The sequence below is a fragment of the Orycteropus afer genome, unplaced genomic scaffold, assembly GCF_000298275.1.
Source record: "Orycteropus afer afer isolate SDZICR_OR568_19922 unplaced genomic scaffold, OryAfe1.0 scaffold00007, whole genome shotgun sequence".
Classification (NCBI taxonomy): domain Eukaryota; kingdom Metazoa; phylum Chordata; class Mammalia; order Tubulidentata; family Orycteropodidae; genus Orycteropus; species Orycteropus afer.
The window spans coordinates 3822927-3838364 of record NW_006921594.1 but is presented as its reverse complement, the minus strand read 5'-3'; the positions used below and the strand labels follow the sequence as shown (position 1 = coordinate 3838364).

General features: G+C 36.4%; 1 protein-coding gene across 1 annotated transcript in view; it reads right to left on the bottom strand.

Moving 5' to 3' along the window:
- Positions 1 to 2531: 2531 nt before the first annotated feature.
- Positions 2532 to 15438, bottom strand: part of PPP1R3A (protein phosphatase 1 regulatory subunit 3A) — a 49632-nt gene continuing 36725 nt past the window's right edge. The window contains exons 2-4 of the mRNA XM_007944143.1: positions 7140 to 7198; positions 6926 to 7050; positions 2532 to 4931 (exon numbers count right to left, since the gene is read on the bottom strand). Coding sequence (XP_007942334.1) covers positions 2532 to 4931; positions 6926 to 7050; positions 7140 to 7198 — 2584 coding nt within the window. The remainder of the gene's footprint in view (positions 4932 to 6925; positions 7051 to 7139; positions 7199 to 15438) is intronic.

Sequence of the window (15438 nt, the reverse complement as noted above, 5' to 3'; positions counted from 1 at the left end):
CGCAAATGGGGTCGCTGAGTCAGAATTGACTTGATGACAATGAGTTTGCTTTTTTTTTATAGGAATCCAAAGTGCAATGCAAGTCTCTTTGCTTTCATTCTTGCTACATCTTTTTTTGGGGGGCACTTAAACAATACTTGGAGAAACATGGTGAGAGCAGCTTTGCTTAAAAAGATTACTCTGGCCTTGATGATTCACAGCCAATTCTTCCTAAAATCATTTGATCATAATGATGTAGCCAAAACAGGTTGTAAAAATCTACCTCTACACCTAGCGATAATTTCACAAGTACTTATGATTTTATATCAAGCTCTTCTTAAGTTATGTTTGGAAAGTCATTAAATCACCAATTATTTCTACATTACCTACAGAGAAATATACAATAGAGAATTTGAAATAGCTTTTGTCATATGGCAAATATGTATGAGAGGGTTTAGTAGGTTAAAGTTACCAAAAGTCCAACAAAAGAGGTAAAAGAAATTCCATGGTTCTTCAAAGGGGATAATTACATGCAGGCACCTGTGTTCATAAAGTAATGTAGTATTATTCTTCACATTAATAAATTATGGCATGTTGACTAAAGCCCTTAAAGGCAGAATGCAAAAGCCATGTCATTAAGAACTGGAGAAACGCTAAGCTTAACTCCATTGTAATTTACGTGTCAACAAAATTATCAGGACGACAATTTTAGAGATAATAGTCTAGGAACTACCTACAGTATTCGACTTGGATATAATGAAAATATGCTTTCTCAAGTAATCAAATATTTGCCCTAAGTTCTACTTCAGGATGTTTGTATTTGATCAACTGAACAGTTTTAAGTCGAGCACTCAATTTGAACAGGACTTGAGAGAAGTGTGCAATCCAGGGATTTGGAAATAATTGTTTACCTAAAAGAAAAAAATTTGAACATTATGTTTTACCCGGTGAAAGTCAGTTTAAATGTTTCATTGTCATTGTGTCTTCTCATAAATGCCTATTTCTTAGATATGTGAAAGGATGTATACAGGCAGGATTTGCTCAGTGAATTCACCTTAATTGGGTAGAAGATAAGTGACTTTTTCTCTCTGAATAGAAATATTACATGCTTTATCTAAAAAGGTCCTACGACAAAGAAATTGTCAAAGTAAACTGTGTGTGACTTTCTTCCATATTCTCAGTTAATTCAAAAGTATCACACTACAAACCTATGCCTTCTCCCTAAGAACTAGCTTTAATGCAGAATATCAATGAAAGGGCCTGGCCATAGAACACAGCACAGGGTTTTGCATGTAGTAGTCACTCAATAAATGGTTGTTGAATTCAACTGAGTATGAACCCTTGTATTATCTCTACTTGACTAAAATGATTAGTGTTATTTTTTCACGTGTTTAGCCAAGGTTAATAATAATGGCAAAAATTTCTGCCATACTAGTTATTTATTTCTCCCTCGGATTCCCTGCACCTACCTATATGCCTACTTAAAGTTTTGAATTATCACCCAACAACATGATAATCATGTAACAAACACCACCAATGACTAGTTGCTTGTTTTCCAAATGCACCTTGGGAGATAATTTACTGTCTTATACTGAAAAAAGGTTAAAAATTTGTTTGAAGACAAAAATACTTCCAGGTAGAACAAATAGTTCATTTGGAAATCTTTTATTATGATTGTCATTATTATTATTATCATTTGATACTTTATGCTTTATAGGTACAAATTCATTCTTAAGCAATGCTGTGGAGCTTTTGATTGAAATTTTCAACTCTGAATAACAGTTGACATTGAAATTGTTCATCTGTGTTACACAATCTCCCTTTACAAGAGAAAAATATTCCTTAAAGACAGGCTACTCACAAAATCATGTTAAAGGGAAAGATAATATCTGAAATATCTGAGTCTTTGTCAGATTTGGCTCATGGATGCCCTGACCTTTGAAGGTAGAAGGAATTATAAGGTGTGTGTGTATAAAGTATCTTCCCTGCAAACGTAAAGTGTTTGTTCTGTTTAATTTTACACTTTTCAATATACAGGGTGTTGTTAAAAAGTACAAAATGCAGGGTGAAAGATCTGATCTATCAGTAATTGCAAATTCCATGGTCAACGCTAAAAGACCAAAAAGGTCTTTTTGCCATTGTCTATGTTTCATCTATTTTTAAAAACCACAGGGGGCAAAATACTCGCAGGGGAAAAAAAAAATGAAGCTTTACTGCAGAAGAAATGAATGCAAGAAATGGCACTTTAAGTCTAAAGAGATGTGAAGCATTGCAGCTTCATAGCCTGCTAAGGAGCAACAGCTGTACCTAATTTCAACTTGACGTGCTTCAGATCTCATATTCATATAGGTATTTAATGATCCAAACATAATGGTCCTATATAGAATAATTACTTATATGAAGGAGCAAACTTCATACGCATTCCTTTTTAAATGATCCTTCAAGAGAAAAACTGCACTGGCTCTTTGAACAATGAATAGTCTCTTTCACCAATCCACATGTTTAGGACTAAGTAGCTTATGTTTTAAGAGAGAATGGTAATATTGCTGAGGTTACTTCTTTTTGACGGACTCCTCTTGTCTCCCCCCTTTCCAGGATAGCCAGTACAATGAAAAAAGGTAGAACGCCAAGCCAATCATGAAGTCATAGTGGTAAATGGTTACAAGAAAAATCAGGAACAAAAGGAAATACGGTATTTTAGAGTTGATGTATTTTGAAAGCAGAGATTCACTGCTTTGAGTTTGACTTTCTTGGGCCAAGAGACTAGAGGAGGCAGAGTTTTCACATGCCTTGTCACCTGAAGAGCAAGATTGTCCAAAATTTAGTAATCCTTCATTTTCATGCCCTTTCTCTTCCTTGTTGTTCTCAAAAGTTTCACTGATTAATGTCATTGACCCTAGAGATTTTTTTTCACTTCCTTCCCCTTGTTGCAAAATCTGACCTACACATCTTTCTCTTCTACTACTCGATGTCACTCCTTCTGAGCTTTTAGAAACTTCTTCAGGTGTAGACCCAGGCTGAGGGTGCTTCTCAATACCCTGGATTTCGCTTGTTGAATTACAATTATATTTTGATTTTGTAGAAATAGATTGGATAGGCACGGCAGTAATTTCATCCTCTACAGCAGTTGCCTGTTCATAAGATGACACTGAAGTTTTGGTACAGTGATTGGACACCTGCAAACCATTCGGAGAAGCTGTGTTAATGTTAAACGCAGAAGGAACAAGGACGTCTAAGTCTGTTTTCATTGATAATGCTTGGACTTGCCCATGATCTGTATTTTCTGGAAGTAATTTTTCAGCTGATGGCAACACTTCCAAATGTAAATCCAATTTTGAAGCTGTTTTACCATTCCCTGTAATGACCTGTGAGGATTCTCCTACAGATGTTATAATTTCAGTGCTACTTTTCTCCCTGTCATGTGTTTTCCCAGGACTGTACATAGACATGGTATCTTCCTTCTCCGTTTCATCTACATGTACATTACAAATACCTAAATGTGATTCCTTTTCAAAATCATTGTCATAGATTACACGTACTGTATCCCGTTGACAAAGGGTATAATGTGAATCATCATTCCTCCCTTCATGTGGATCAAACGCTGTTTCCTTTTCCTCGATGGGCCTGTCACTTCGTGCTGTCTCTTGAGGTAGCTTAGCAATTATTGCTTTTTCTCTAGCAGACATGCTTTCTAGAGTACTTTCTGATGTTGTCTTAATTATATAACCTGTACCTGCTTCTGCTTTCTCAGGAATACCATGATCAGCTAGAGAAGACAGTTCACAGCTCCCTGTTTCTTGGCAGGTAAACAATTTTTCTGTAGGCGTACCTTTCAAACTCCTCATGTTATCTCTTTTTTCCCACATGTCTTCACAATCTCCTGGTCCTTTGTTCTGCCCTGTTATATTTGTCTTACTACCTCTTACTTTTCTCTGACTTTCCAGAACATTCCAATTGCATTTATGCTGTGTATTCTTATTCTGATCTTCAGTATTAATCCAATCGGGTTTTTCTTCCTGAACTTGAAAAGGATAATCATTCCTCAAAGCACTTCCATTTCTTGCTGAACAAACCTTCCCAGGTGTCCTTAAAGTGGTGTCTTTGCTGGTTGTGAAATCACACTCTGGGGCTGTTAACACAACTTCTTCCCAACTTAAATATGTCCTTGGTGAATGAGTGGTATCTGCTGTTACTGCCTGGCTGGGGATTGTGGGCTCCTGGCTCGAGGGAGCAGTTAGGTCTCTGCTGCTAGCTCCTATCACTCCCACACTTATTTCTGGGTGGCCTATCTTCCTTTCTTGGTCATGAAAGATTGGCTGAAAAGTGTTGTTTCCTTTTTCATGAAGCGTTAAATGTACTCTTTGTTCTTTCCCGTCCTCACCACTGCCATGATCTTTCTTGGAAGATCCTTTTCCACTTGATTCTTCCAGATGTGTAGATGCATCTGAAAGGAAATCTCTTCTTAAACATTCCCAATCTTTTACTTCAGTTTTCTTAGATTCTTCTTGATGTTTCTCCTTGAGGCTGCCTACCATTAGTTGATCTGAGAAGGGACAAGATACCTGCACTCTTTCCCTTCCATGGGCTGGATTAGCATCATCATCCAGTTCTTCTTTGCTCCCAACATGTAATTGCACTAATTCATCACTACTAGCATCTCCCAATGATGGCTTGATTTCTCCCACACCTGAAGTAATTTTTTCTGAAGGTTGATAACAACACTCATTTTCTGAGGAATATTTTTCATGGTGGTAAAAATCTCCCTTTAAGGAGCTTTCTGCTGATGAACTTGAAGACAAAGACCTTTTGAACAAGTCAGTGTATATTTCACCATGGATTTCCTTCTTCTCTAACTCCTCAACTTTATTGGGAAATTTGACTGGATCTGTTGAAGATGGATTCTTTTCATCTCTGGAAGGAGTGCTTCTACTTCGTATTAAGCGTTCATTTATCTTAAAGGATGAAAAAAAAAATGACCAAATGATCATTTCAAATGTACAAAATAAACTATATAGGTTTTATTAACTCAGCTAGTAATTATCTGGTAGATTTCCTTGACTCATTTTAATTGTAGATTTCATACAAACTCTGTAAGCCAGATGTTTTGGGGGAGATCCTTGTGGGGTATGACTTGGGAATGAGATTAATAAGAAAAGGAGTCCAAATTAATCATTCTCCTTCCCAGCTTCCAAATATCACATTTTATTATTCAACTATTCTTGCTTGTCATTGCACTTTCTCCTCACTTAGAATATACACATTGATAGCTCCACGCTAATCAATTAGAGAGCAGCTTCCTGGGTGCCCCTTGCTGCATTTACACTTGCTGTAGCTGCCCCATTACAGTTTCTCTTATTAATATGTTTTCTGCAAAGCCTCTGCAAACTATTAATAGCAAAACGTCACTCAAAGAAAAGTGAGGGAGTTAATGTCTCTGCAAATTCTGTTTTAATGACCCTCTGCCAACTGGTACTCAAATGTATTTGAGCTCTTCAGTGATGCCAACTGTCAGGATTTAACAGTGAGATGCCTGTGTGTTTTTTTTTTTTTTCCTCCTCATAACTGACATTTGCATGATCTCAATAATTATATGCAAATCTTACGTTTTCCCCTTCTTCTCACATAAGGCTCATGTTACTTGTCAACTGCACAGCTGTCTTGTAAGCCAATGCCTGTGGGTTTCACAGATTTGGTTGTATTTCCATCTATTATAAAACTTCATTGTTTTATGCATTAACGTCAGCATGGAGCAAATTAGCATCTAAATTATAGCTCCCTGTTCATTTATTAGACGTACAATCTCAGTAACTTCTAAACAAACTTTTATATTTGAGCCTGCTCATTGTAATGAGGTGTATTGGTGAAGTATGTGATTTTCCAGGGCTCTTTCATTACATTCTGTGGTTTTGGGGAAAAAAATGGCAATGTTAACTTTCAGCTGGTGAGAATTCTCACAATGGGTGACAACTTTGTAGTTTCTTAAAGTTGGAGCAAAGTAAATTGCATACTTTAGTGATGCAGCTTCCATATCACTATGGAGAATGAGTGGGGGAGGAGATGAGGTCTATCTCTTCTGTTTCAGCTCTGACACTTGAGGTGGCAAACGTCATTTTAATCTTAGATGATTATGAATCATGTATCCCAATGATAGGAGTGCTAGCCAAATACAGTAAAGGATAATTGCATTATGTGGCTAATTTACTGCTATCTCTTCCTTTGTGGTAAAAAATGCTATCTAAAGCACCCCCAAAATTCCAGACAGATTGAATGTTCACCAAGTGTGAAATTTAGGTAACAAATTTAATACTAAATTGTACAGTACAGAATTTGTGTCCTGTTTAAAAATAATGGCATAGGCTAATTTCTTCTCACTAGGTAATTGAATGCTCTACAATGATACGGAACTTTGAAGATCTCAGAAAGATGGAGGTTAAAATAAATGCTGCTAATGCAAGAACCACAGACTTATAGGATTGGATGATAGCAATCATCTAGTCCAGTCCTCTCATTTCATAGATGAAGAGTTTATGCTAAGTGTACATTTGTCACAAAGATTAGAATGCACATCAGGATAATGCTACCTCTCCTGTAATTCCTATAAACTATTACTCAGGGCCTCTGGTTAAGAGATAAGGAATGAATGCCATTAATTTACTACTGCAGAGACTGGAAGCAACATACTGAAATCAAAGTACTTCGTTGATCAAGCTGGAGATGCAAGCACAGATTAGCTTGTTCTTTCACACTTGCAAATTATATTAGTTGAAGTTATTGAAAGGCAGGTATTGCAGTATCTTTGAAGCATAAATGGATTTATCTTCTCTAATACTGTGCTACTGTTGTTGTTGTTGTGTGTCATTGAGTCGGCTCCCACTCATAGTGACCCCTCCTTGGGTTGCACATAACAACAACAACACAACAATACCATGGCAACCAGAACACTTACCATCAACTCTAATTCTTTTTCATTATGTTCATCATATTCCCTGTTAATATCTTTTTCATTTTGATCACTGGTTTTCAAGTCTTCCTGGTCCTCAGAAGAACAAACAATTGTTGGGATATAGTTATCTGAAAAGTTTAGATAATTAAATGTAATGAGATTTTTTAATTGTAAGTTTTAACAAAAGAGAGATATTTAAAAATTAAATAACTATTACCTGTAAACTTGGAATCCTCAAACTCATCCCCTTTTGATGACATTGGTAGTTCTTCTTTACTGTTAAAATTTAAACAAAATGTTATAATTTTTTTTTCTCAGATGACATTTTTAAATATTTTTATACAGTGAGAAATTCAAGCCAATAACAAGATAAATATGTATTATATAACCTTGGATATTTAAAAATCTCACTTTGTATTTTTCAAATAAAATTAATCTTCTGGAATGATGTCATAGTAAATACTGCTAGTGGAAAAACTGAAATATAATTCAAAAATGCCATATATGTAAATGAGATTATGTTATTTATATTAAAATTTATATATGCAACGCACTGCCATGGAGTCGGATCCGACTCATAGCGAACCCTCCTTGGGTTTCCGAGGCGGTATCACTACGGAAGTAGATTGCCCAACCTTCCTTCCGAAGAGTGCCTGGTGGGTTTGAACCACCAGCCGTCTGGTTAGCAGGCAAGTGTCTTAGCCACTATGCTATGTGTTAGCTGTCAAATGCCTTAGGCACTACGCCAGCAGAGCTCCCAAAACTTACATAGTAAAGTAAAAATAAATGTAAAAGTAGATTATTCCATCATTCATTAATTTTATCTTTGCAAGTGTGAACAAGTTTCTCTTGGTTTAAATGATAAAGTTTTATAAACTGACAGTCCCTTTGTGGTTGTGGAAATTGCTTTCTAATGTTTCAATTATTAATTTTTTGGTGTTCCATTTTACTCAAAATTCTTTCCAGTTGAACTGATATAACATTAACTCTCTCTCCAGAAAAGGAGAAAACACAAGCTAACTGAAAACTGAAAAGGTAGCTAAATTTATACTCAGTTAAAAGACTGTCTGCTATTGCCACAGGCCAATTATAACCTGGACTTCAGATAGCTCACATGCGAGTATATATTCTCTTTAAAATGATTCAGGTTACATTCTCTTTTCTGTTGCATTCTGCATACTATTGTAAAAGATAAATAAGACTTTCTCTCTAACGTTATTTGTTTGTAGGTATATTTGTGAAATCATTAGAATTTAGACTTGCCAATTACCGTCAGCAGGAAAAATGTTAGTGAAAAAGCCTATTTTGTATACAGTTAGGATATGAGTCAATGTATCAGAAATATTTGGCCCAGCATCCACATTATCTTATATTGTCTCAGTTGAATTTTTCTTTTAGTGACTTTTCTCAATGACCTTTTCTGCAAGAAAAGAAATCTGGAGAGTTGGACTCTGGCTAATCAATTTCTGTGATAGAGTCTGGTCTTCATTGCACAGGAAATTTTGATCCAAAACCCGGGAAGAATCAAGGAATAAAATCAATAAAATTTGGCTAATTTTAATTCACCAAATCATGAGAAAATTGCAAACTTTTCCATCTTGATTATGTAAGTGGGTAACTTTCAGCTTTTTGTATATCTATGAAGCTTAATTTTAACTTTACCAAAAATATTTGGTATCTTCAGTGGGCCTGTAAGTGAAAATAACACCTCCATATAAATGTAATTTTGTTAGGAAAAAAATATTATTTATATAACTGATAATCACTGAATTTCTAAATATCTATGTCATTCAGTAAATCTAATAACAATGCAAAGATGATTTTTTGCGGAATCCAACTCTAAGTTGACATCCCTTTCCTTATCCATGTATAAAATGTCTGTTTACAAAAGATATCAAACAGCTATTATTGTTGTTGCTTCCTTTTTATTCCCATAAAAATGCTCAAAATATCATTTGTAAAGGAAAAATAAGTTATTGCAAAAATTTTTGTTTTCATCCAACCAAAATGCTATGAATCACTTTTTTCTAACTCAATTCTCCTAAAATACTTCAATTTTTAAAAAGTGATTGACTCAAAAGGAAAGGAGCCTACTTCTAACTCATTTTAGGAACAAATAATTAACAATAAATCTATTATTATTTTTGATGTCTTATAAAAACAGTAAATACAGAAATATTAAAAGTAAAATGAAAATCTTTAGATTTGGGGATAAATACAAAGAAGAAAAGATAGAAATAAACACAAGGTAAATATTGTATCATACATCTACGAAAAAAAGTACTAACAGAAGATGTGCAAAACTTGTACAGGGAAAAGAATAAAATTGATCAAGAAACATTAAAGAAGACCTAGAAAAACTGAGAAATATACTATGTTCATAGATAGGAAGACGATATTGTAAAGACTTCAATTCACACATAGACAGTAGACAGCTATAACAAGGTCCGCAGCAGTGTTGTCGTCATCCACGGCATAAACCTGCAGTCAACCCCAATGTCCATTAGAAGAGGAGTGGTTTTAAAAAAAAGGAAAGAAGACTATGGTACACCACACAAAGGGATATTTATAACATTCAAATTTAATAAACCACAAAACAACAACAAGAAAATAGATGAATTTTAACAATATAATATTACATGAACAATAGCAAATATTACATAAGAAGATATTCTTTTGTACTAAGCAAATTTTACTCAGGTAATGGAAAAATATGTAGCAAGGAACACAGAAATATAATATATATAAAAAAGCAAGAGAATGATGAACTTGATTTTCGAGATTATAGTTATATCAGGTAGAGCAATTTAAGTGAGAGGAAAGGATGGGAAAAGGAATTTAGCTATTGTTTTGAGTGGTAATTTTGCAGGTACTTATTACACATTCTGCTAGCATAGTGCCTAAGGCACTTGACTGCTACCAGAAGGCTGGTGGTTGAAACCCACCAGCCACTCCTCAGAGGGAAGGTTGGGCAATCTACTTCCATAGTGATACCGCCTGGGAAACCCAAGAAGGGGTTGTTATGAGTCGAGTCCCACTCGACTGCACATAACAACAACAACAAATATTACATTAGTTAAATATTCAAATGAATATTCAAATAAATAATAAATAATAGAGGACCACATATGGACAAATAGTGAAAGTGTGATGAAATGAGCATTATAATGTAATTGGAGCTGGAGGTCCAAAGAAACAAAATATTGTGTATAACCTGACTTGCTTAATTATAATTTCAGGATTTTTTTTTTAAGAGAATCGGGCTGCTCTCTCGTCTAGATTAAAGAGCATCTAAAATAAAAGCCTACTTACAAACTATCAGTCATATGATCAATTACATCTAAAGAGTTTATTTAAAAAAACTTTAGAAAAATTGAGAAAAAGATGAAGAACTGGTGATTGATGATGATACGGCCTGGCACTATATAGCATTATGAGATAAAACACATTTTTTTTAATATTTCTTATCTCACCTTGTTGTTGTTGTTGTTGTTATGTGCCGTCGAGTTGGCCCCGACTCATAGCGACCCCTCCTTGGGTTTCCGAAGCAGTATCACTACGGAAGTAGGATTGCCCAACCTTCCTTCCAAGGAGTGGCTGGTGGGTTTGAACCGCCAGCCTTCTGGTTAGCAGTCAAGTGCTTTAGCCACTATGCTACCAGAGCTTCTATCTCACCTTGTTATAGATTAAATCATGATAATAGGTTTGTAAAAAGTGCCTCTCCCTGCCTGACTTTAGTTGCATCATGAGAATCACCCCTCCCAAGGCCTGAGCCAGTTGAGTAATTGGGGGCTCCTCCTCTCTTACTTAGGAGCTCTGGTAGCATAGTGCCTAGGGCACTTGACTGCTAACCAGAAGGCTGGCGGTTCAAACCCACCAGCCACTCCTCGGAAGGAAGGTTGGGCAATCCTACTTCTGTAGTGATACTGCCTCAGAAATCCAAGGAGGGGTCGCTATGAGTCGGGGCTGACTCGACGGCAAATAACAACAACAACGTCTCTTACTTTGGACATATCATTAAAAAAGGCCAATTCCTAGAAAATGACATCATGCTTGGTAAAATAGAGAATAAGGAACAATGAGAGAAATCCTTGATGAGACGGATTGATTGACACAACAGCCACAACAATGAACTCAAGACACAGCAACAATAATAAATATGGCACCAGATCAGGCAGGGCTTTGTTCCGCTGGACATGGGGTCATCATGCACAACAACAATAAATCAATAACGAAAAAAAAAAATTTTAAGTCAGCTGTTAACTGTGCAAAAATTGAGTTCTACAGACCCTCTACCTCTATGTCCCATGTAGCTTTCCAAAAATTTATTTTTCTTCTTATTCCAAATTCCTAGAGTTCATAGGATATCAGATTTATAAAGGATCTAACACTTTAGTAGTTGCATCCTATCATTTTACAGATGAAGAAACCAAAGCCCAGGGAGTTTAAACCATATGACAGAAGTCACATAAGCTGACTAGCAGCAAAGCTAGAACTAAACAGAAGTTTTTTGGCCACCATGCCAGTATTCTTTTTGGAGAGAATCAATTCATAGTGAAAAAGATAACAATGACCTGGATGTAAAGCTCAATTGTCTCTGTTATTTGCTGTTCATTATACCATCTGTTTAATAGCTTTGGTGGTGCTATGGTTAAAGCATTGGACTGCTATTCAAAGGGTCAGCGATTTGAACGTCACAGGTGCTCCACTGGAGAAAGATGAGGCAATCTGCTTCTGTGGATTTGTAGCCCAGGAAATCCTATGGGGCAGTTCTACTTTGTCCTTTAGGGTCACTGTGAGTCAGAATCCACTCGAAGGCAATGGGTTTGGTTGGGTTGCTAAGCCATCTATTAGCCACATGACCTCAGGCAAAATACTGAACCTCTCTGTGACTCTTTTTTTCTCCAAACTAATTCCTATTCCTTACTCAGGGCAATTATTTTGTGTCATGTCCAAGAGATGGATGTGTTCAATAAATGTTATTATTAATAATACTAGTGAAATGTAGTAAATATCACATTGATCATTCTCCACTGCCATATTACTCAAATCCTGTGTTTCCACTTTTACTTAGTTATTTATGTTTTTGAATGTTTACCATTCTATCTCACATCTTTAATTCACAAGCTATAAAAAGGACTACCCTCCAAAGAAAAATTCTTATATCTTACATGAAAGGGATCTTTTTTCTTAGCAGGCAACAAACACATGAGGAAATGTTCATGATCATTAGACACTAGAGAGATGCATCTTACCCCAGCAATAATAGCAAAGTTCAACAAGACAGAAAATAACAAACGCTGGTGAGGTTGTGGAGAGATTAGAACTCTCATACATTGCTGTTGGATCAGCAAAATGGTACAACCATTATGGAAAATGGGATGAAATTTCCTTAAAAACCTGAAAATAGAAATACAATTTGATCCAGCAATTCCATTTCCGGGAATACATCCTAAAGAGATGAGAGACAGGACATGAACAGACCATCTAAGATACACCCATGTTCATCACAGCACAATTCACTATAGCAAAGTGATGGAAATAACCTAAATGCCCATCAATAGATGAATGGATAACCAAACAATGGTATATTCAACACAATGGAATACTATAAAACATTAAAGAATAATGAAGAATATATAAATCATCTCACAATGCGAGATGATGAATTTGGAGGACGTCATGCTGAGTGAAATAAGTCAATTGCAGAAGACAAATATTGTATGAGTCCATTATTGTAAAAAGTCAAGGAAAGGTTTACTCAGGGAAAGAAACTCATTTTCTTAGTTACTGGGGAGGGGAGGGAAAGGGAAGGAAAATTTTGGACTAGCTGGGGGTCGGGAGCTCTGGTAGCATAGTGGCTAAGTCACTTGCCTGCTAACCAGAAGGCTGGCGGTTCAAACCCACCAGCCACTCCTCGGAAGGAAGGTTGGGCAATCCTACTTCTGTGGTGATACTGCCTCGGAAACCCAAGGAGGGGTCGCTATGAGTCGGGGCCAACTCGATGGCACATAACAACAACAACAACAGCTGGGAGTCACATGTTGACTTGGATGAAGGTAGAGATGGTATGGAAAGGGTCTGTGACCAACCAGCATGATGATATTGGTGAAAGGAAGAACACTGAAAAGTACACATAAGATATAGACAACAGAGGTAAGTACTATTATATGCACAATACTGCATTATCACTAACACCAAACACCAGGCTATGGATAAATGCATAGACAGGTGAAAAGATCAGGTAGGTGTCAGTGAACAGGAATTTACCCTAGACCAAGGACAGATTTGGCTGAAGATAGTCTTACATATGCACTTGTGCTACAAAATTGGCCACACATTATAGAACAGAAGAAGGAGTTGGAGTAACCTCTCAGAAGCAACCAAACACCTTGAGAGAGAGAATCACTGGGCCTGTCAACTTGGGACCATAGTCTCGAGGGACATCATGCTCAACTGGCACAACATAGCACATAAAATCTTGTTCCACAAACTACTTTGATGAGTAGCGACTGGGGTCTTAAAAGCTTTCAAGTGGCTATATAAGATGCAACCTTTGGTCTCCTCTCATCTGAATCAAAGAAGAATGAAGAAAATCTAAGACATCAGAAAACAATTAGTTCAAGGATAAGATGGACCATGAGGACCTCAGCATTCATGACCCTGAGACCAGAAGAAGTAAATGGTGCCCAGCTACCAATGCCAATCACTGAGAAAGGGGTCAAAACTGGAGAACTTGGATAAAGTGGGAGGGAAAATGTGGAACAAAATGCAAAAGCACAAAAATAACCAGAATTACTGATCAGATAGAGTCTGGTAGAATCTCCACGACTATGGCCCCAGGTTACCCTTCCAGCCTAGGAATGGACTCACTCCCATGGATTGGCTCTCTGTCCAACAATAGAAGACCTACATGCAGAACACCTACCCCAGGGTGATGCATTCACCTACTCTGGGGAGATGCTCCCCTTAGAGCAATCAGCCATGAGACACCAGAAGGGCAGCAGTCTCTTAGAGGGAAAGCTGGACAGGCAGGAGTACATAGTTAAGAAGGGGACAGTAGTCACAGGGATGGGAGGGGGGAGAGTTTGTTACAGTCAAGGATGGGAATCGGTGCATGATATCAAAGGTGCACAAACTGTTGAACATAAAACAAATTTGCTCTGTAAATTTGCACCCAATGCACACTAATTTTTTTTTTTTAAGGAAGTGATCCTTTATCTTAGTCTCCGCAAATAGTGTTCATCAGGATACTAATTCACATTTTCTATCATTACCTAACTGATTTATTCAGGGTCAGGATGCAGGCATCTTTTTAATATTACTGCAGTTTACAGGTATGTTACACATATGCTTTGAGAGTTTCAGATACTTTTAAAACTGTCAAAATATAGTAGTTCTTACTATATGTAATAATATGATTTTCCTAAAATCCTATGATGTCACTGTGTCATATACCTCAAAAATGCTATATGTTTCTTAAAATACAAGTAGAATCTCTCAGAGACCTGTTCCACATAATCTATGCCTGATTATGGAATTACCCAACCAGTCAGGGTAAATGGCAGGGTTAGGCTTCAGACAGCAAAAGCTGTCTAATAAATCTAATTCCAAGAGGAATCAGAAAGTTGGCATATAAAAAAAGATCATTTCCAAAGTGAGTCATGAATGCTGTATATGTGTCTCCTTAATGTTCTGCTTCAAGGTGCTCAGCACTGCCCAAACAGAACCAAACTTGGGGTTCTTGGGCATCACCTCCCCCTTTACGATAAACAGCTGAAAAATAAATGTTAAACTAATCAAAATTTTCAGCCTAGTCCTCTTTGCTCAAACTTTGTGATTTCATTCTATTTGCTCCACCCTCTTCCCGCTCAAGAAAGAAAGGAAAATAAATGAATGGAGAACTTTTAAATCAGAAATAATGTAAACTTCATCTTAGATATTTTTTTAAAAGGCACTTAAGAGTGGCATTGACATTGATAAGTGGATACTTACAGAAATACTGAAAAGTTTTCCCAGAGTAAATAACTACACATTGTATACTATTTCTTTTCATAAGGTTATTTGAAAATTACCTTCTTTAGCATTTTGACATTTCATAGCCACTTATAAATTGGAAGAAGGAGGGAAGCAAAGATTTATATTTTATGGGAGATAAAGTTCATAATACTTTAGCCAGCCACAAGGACATAATTTCTATTCCTTTGGTGTTACAGTACATGTAATTTTCTCTTGATCAGGAACACCATATTTTTACACAAATAACGCATGCGTTATACTCTTTTTTTTTTTTTTTCCAAACAGCACAATCGACCCTATACTCTCAGCCTCGTGCTATTTTCTTGAGCATAGTATGCCTCACCCAGTATATGTGTGAGTGCTTACCTGGGCACATTGTTTGTGAAAAAAGTAATATGGTTAGACTAAAAATCAAAGGTTGGAAAAAGATATATCAAGCAAATGGCAACTGTAAGAGAGCAGGAGTGGCAATACTAATTTCTGATCAAATTGACTTT